The sequence below is a fragment of the Triticum urartu genome, chromosome 7A, assembly GCF_056163025.1.
Source record: "Triticum urartu cultivar PI428250 chromosome 7A, HENAU_Tu73, whole genome shotgun sequence".
Classification (NCBI taxonomy): Eukaryota; Viridiplantae; Streptophyta; class Magnoliopsida; order Poales; family Poaceae; genus Triticum; species Triticum urartu.
In genome coordinates this window covers 723,065,403-723,070,642 of record NC_141879.1, presented here as the reverse complement: position 1 = coordinate 723,070,642, position 5,240 = coordinate 723,065,403, and the positions used below count along the sequence as shown (strand labels likewise).

Here is a 5,240-nt window from a genome sequence, read left to right as displayed (position 1 = left end):
AACTCTTATAATAGGAAAAGCGCTCCCGAGGACACATGGGAATATCGTCAAGCTAGTTTTCATCACGTTCATATGATTCGCGTTCGGTATTTTGATAATTTGATATATGGGTGGACCGGTGCTTGGGTGCTGTTCTTACTTGAACAAGCATCCCACTTATGATTAACCTCTATTGCAAGCATCCGCAACTACAACAAAAGTATTAAGGTAAACCTAACCATAGCATGAAACATGTGGATCCAAATCAGCCCCTTACGAAGCAACGCATAAACTAGGGTTTAAGCTTCTGTCACTCTAGCAACCCATCATCTACTTATTACTTCCCAATGCCTTCCTATAGGCCCAAATAATGGTGAAGTGTTATGTAGTCAACATTCACATAACACCACTAGAGGCTAGACAACATGCATCTCATCAAAATATCGAACGAATACCAAATTCACATGACTACTAATAGCAAGACTTCTCCCGTGTCCTCAGGAACAAACGTAACTACTCACAAAGCATATTCATGTTCATAATCAGAGGGGTAATAATATGCATATAGGATCTGAACATATGATCTTCCACCAAATAAACCAACTAGCATCAACTACAAGGAGTAATCAACACTACTAGCAACCTACTAGCACCAATCCCGGACTTGGAGACAAGAATTGGATACAAGAGATGAACTAGGGTTTGGAGATGAGATGGTGCTGGTGAAGATGTTGATGGAGATTGCCCTCTCCCGATGAGAAGAGCGTTGGTGATGATGATGGTGATGATAAGTGTCCCCGGCAGAACAGCTCTGCCGGAGCCCTAGATTGGTTCCGCCAAGGTTCCGCCTCGTGGCGGCGGAGTTTCGCCCCGAAAAGTTCTTTCCTATTTTTTCTTATCGAAAGACTTCATATAGGAGAAGATGGGCGTCAGAGAGCCACCAGGGGGCCCACAAGGTAGGGGGGCGCGCCCTAGGGGGGGCCCAACCTCATGAGCAGGGTGTGGCCCCCCTGGCCTTCATCTTTGGCGAGGATTTTTCTTTATGTATTCTAAGATGTTCCGTGGAGTTTCAGGACGTTTGGAGTTGCACAGAATAGGTCTCTAATATTTGCTCCTTTTCCAGCCCAGAATTCCAGCTGCCGGCATTCTCCCTCCTTATGTAAACCTTGTAAAACAAATGAGAATAGCCATAAGAATTGTGACATAACGTGAAATAACAGCCCATAATGCAATAAATATCGATATAAAAGCATGATGCAAAATGGACGTATCAGCAGTCCATGCCATTAGCCCACCAGTAGTAGCACTTGTGTTTGGCGGCAGATACACAATTGCTGGTGGCCTGGGTTGTTGTGCATACCCTCTGGGATCCCTGGGACATTGTTCAGTTCGGGCGGGATGTGTGGCAGGAGACATGGCTTCTGGAGCAAGGTCTCTGTTTTGTAGAGTAGGATCTCTAGGTTGCAGTATGGGGCCCCGGGGTTGAGGAACACACATCCTTGTTGCTTGTGCAGGCATCCTGGGTGCAGGCATTCTGGGTGGAGGTGGAGGGCGCCAACTTGCTGGCACAGGGCCGTAGTGTACTGGAGTGGGGCCTTTTTGAAATGGTGCAGTTGCTGAAGATGCTTGCTCATGCAGAGCAGTGTTAGGGCTAGGAACTTTCGTCGCGACACTTTTTTGATGCGGTGCAGAAGTAGGATGTTGAGTTCTCGGACCAGGTGTTGCTTGCACAGGCCCATTAGGTGGTGGCGCAGGTCAATTAGCCTTGTGACTACTTGACGTAGCAGGGTTACCACTTCCTGGCGGTACTGAAGAACTAGGCGGCGGTGGAGGCCCACCAGGGTTGCTACTAGATGATGCCGCTATCTTTTTTCCTTGACAACTTCAGGTTTTTAATTTCTTGCCATGCTGCACGCATATGTTTCTTTACAATGTCTATAGTAGCATCAGATGCGCTAGCTCCATGGGCAAGATTGGCAAAATCCATTTGCATGTTTGCAAGCCGAATCTCTTTCTTTGACTGTTCTGGCAACTCATCGGGCTCATGATCAGGAGCAGGTGGTGCATCAGCTATTGCCAGTGGAGTCCATCTGCGAATGATGTACTTCTCAGGGATTTTATTGACACCCAGTTGCGTGAAAACTTTCAAAATATGGCAACAAAGCATGCCATCCCTGTCCATTCTGCAACATTCACATCTATAGTCTTCAGCACTTGGTTCACATGTCATGTAGTAGCTTCTAGATCCATACTTCACAACCCACTCCTGGTTGGGGTAAACTTCATACAGGTTAGAACCATGAGGCCGTACATTGTACCTCGCAATCAACACAAACTCTGTTCGAAACTTAACATACAAGTCCTTGGTGTAGGCCTCATAAGCTTGCTTCTCAATGGGGTAAGATGACCACAGTTCAGTCTGCAAATGCTCTGTTCTATAGACTTTGGCACCTTCTCGGACTAGTATGTAGGTTTGAATTTTTTGGTAGTGCTTCATGAAGTTCAAGATGGATTTATGTGGGTCCACATATCGCTTAAGGACAGCGTTGAACCCCTCACTATGCTGGGTTGATTGCAAGAAAGGGAAGAACTGGTGCTTGAAGTAACAAGGAACCCACGTTGCCCGATAGTTATATAGATTCTCAAAGTGGGTGTCAAGCATACCCTCATACTTCAACAACAGAGCATTCCATCCTGTCTCAAACTCCTCTGGTGTCATGCTGAAGTCAACACATTCATTGAAATCACGCGACAAACCAGCGTTTCGTGCCAACATTGATCCAAGCTTCTCTTGTGCCTTCTTCCTTATATGCCAACGGCAACAACGATGCACACTCGTAGGAAACATCTTTTTGATGGATTGTGCCATCGCAATGTCTTGGTCAGTTATGATGTTGGTTGGTGGTATACCATTCATTGCCTCAAGGAACGTCTCAAACAACCAATCAAAGCTCGATGCCATTTCTTGCCTAACAAAGCCGTAGCCCAACATGAACGACTGCCCGTGTCTATTAATTCCAATAAACGGGGCAAAGGGCATGTTGTACATGTTAGTCATGTATGTAGTGTCGAACAAGATGCAATCGTGGAAAGCCTCGACATAAGCTTTCCTAGCTACACCGTCAACCCAGAAAATGTTCTCCACCCTGTCCTCCTCATCGTACTTTATCTTATAAAAGAAGTATGGATCATCTTTTTGTTGATCTTTGAAGTAGGCAACTGTCTCAATCATATCTCCTTCTTTGGTGGCATCTTTGTTTAACATTGTCTTTAGGTTTGTAATGTGCTTAGTACCATAGGGGACGATCAGCTCTGTGCGATAGAAGTCTGACATAATGTGCATCATACGCCCTGAAAAGTAGCTTATAAAAAATCATTTTCATAAAGTAACAGATTTTTATGCATGGCACTGAGAAGTAGTTTATAGGCAGTAATTCAGACACACAAAAACATGTGAAAATGCGCAGGCAAGCTCAGGACATGGTTTGAGCAAGTACTAACTTATTGTCAAGCAAGTAGTACAACTAGACTAATATATGTGCACACACCAAACCATTTTGATTGTTCAGGGAAAGTCCTACTTGTATTTTTTTCACACAACCCAATACATCAAAAGTGTGCAACAAGTGCAGGCAAGTTGAGGACAAGTTTTGAGCAACTGCTAACACCTGGGCAAGCAACTAGCACAACAAGACTAATTACTGCAGACTAGCAAATCATTTAGCGTCAAGGGGAATGAGTGCTTACAAGCACAAGCAAGTTGTGCCCTTCACTGAGCAAGTACTAACAGTAAACCTCCAACTTTGCTCAGCAAAGCTAATCTAGTTTAGGACCATGTTTTCGAGCAACTGCCAAACTCATGGTCAAGCAAATTGCTCACCAAAACTAACCTAATCAACCCCCAGCAGTAACAAAGGAAACATCAAAAACAATAAAGGAAAGGAATTGAATCACTTAACACGTTTTAGGGCATGAGCCAAATACCACACTTAAAAAGACCAGCAGCAAGCATTAAATTGGTGTTCATCAACTTAGACAAAAAACACAGGAAAGCTAGTGATCATTTTTCCACCTGTAGTTAAATTGCAGTTGTGAAGATGTGTTAGGAATTCCCTTTCTTCTGGAGGTATCCCTTGGTGCGATCGCAAGTACTTCTTCAAAGATGGCTTGTCTACTAACTTATGGTTATGTTCACCAACATAGTACACCACCTCCCAACGACCATCTACTAGTTTCACCACCATCTTGGCCTTGCAACCAGTTTGAATTATTTTATCTCGCTTTCATTTCTTGCTTTTATTTTTTAACTTACTTTCATCATCAAGAAAGACAATATCATCATCTTCGTGAACATGTTCTGCCTGATCAATAATTTTGTCTAGGACAGGGGGCTTTTCTGCACCTCCATCGTCCTCTGTAGGTTTTCGAAACTTGTTGCAAACAAACTGCTGCTTTACCAACATACGAGTGTCGTCAGTTCTCCTTGTTGTATTCATTTTGATGGAAAACCCAAGCTGCAGAGCATACGGATTGTAGTGCTCCTTTGCACCTTCCAAAGTGTCAAACCTCATCCCCACGTAAGGTTCCTTGGTTCGTGACCATGCCTCGTCATCGTTCTCACCAACCAAGCCTGCCAAACTGTTTCCAACAGTCCCACCTGTTCCACCTACGGTGTTAGTGTCAAGAAGCGTGTGTTCATCCGTCTCTGTTGCTACCGCTGGATGTGTAGTAGCTTCGACCGTTGCACCCATATCTGTAGGCATTGTTTGCACCACATGTGTCGAAGCATTGTGTGCGGCGACAGGGTTGGGAGATTCAGCCACAAACTCAGCATTGTCAGCTCCACCAAGCGTGATGCTCTGTTGTGTGCAATATAAAGGATCAAGTATATTCATGTCATGAACAAAGGCAAACTCTGGCATATTTTCCTCTGGTACTTCATTTAGGTTAATCATATTTCCAAACCTGCATTTTTACACCATGAAAATACATCAAATCTGAGAAGAGGCAAGCAGTTAATACTTTTTTAAAAATGGGGACAAGCACTGTATAATCTTTTGTATGAAAGTTTTGTGCTACAACATTTTTGTCTAACCTTTTTTTAATCATTGGCAGACATCAAATCACCAGGTTGAAGCAAACAGTTGAAGCATAAGTCATCGGGCAGCATTGGGTAGCTTCTTATTCAAAGAGTGTATTCATCATGCAAATATCAACAATTATCATGAAGAATGCAATGGGATACTTCTACTTTAGTTGAA

At 43.7% G+C, this 5,240-nt stretch overlaps 1 protein-coding gene across 1 annotated transcript; it reads right to left on the bottom strand.

The window, feature by feature from the left end:
• Positions 1-1,828: 1,828 nt before the first annotated feature.
• Positions 1,829-4,223, bottom strand: LOC147962256 (protein FAR1-RELATED SEQUENCE 5-like). The gene is made up of 2 exons (XM_087534115.1): positions 4,052-4,223; positions 1,829-3,330 (listed from the first exon to the last, which is right to left on the bottom strand). Exons 1-2 carry the CDS (start codon positions 4,221-4,223, stop codon positions 1,829-1,831), a joined length of 1,674 nt encoding a protein of 557 aa, XP_087390241.1.
• Between the last annotated feature and the right edge of the window lie 1,017 nt (positions 4,224-5,240).

Coding starts and splice junctions, on each gene's coding strand:
- LOC147962256 (XM_087534115.1), bottom strand. CDS start 4,223: ATGGTGGTGAAACTAGTAGATGGTCGTTGGGAGGTGGTGTACTATGTT. Junction 3,331..4,051: donor CAACTGCAATTTAACTACAG/GTGGAAAAATGA, acceptor GCTACTTTTCAG/GGCGTATGATGCACATTATG.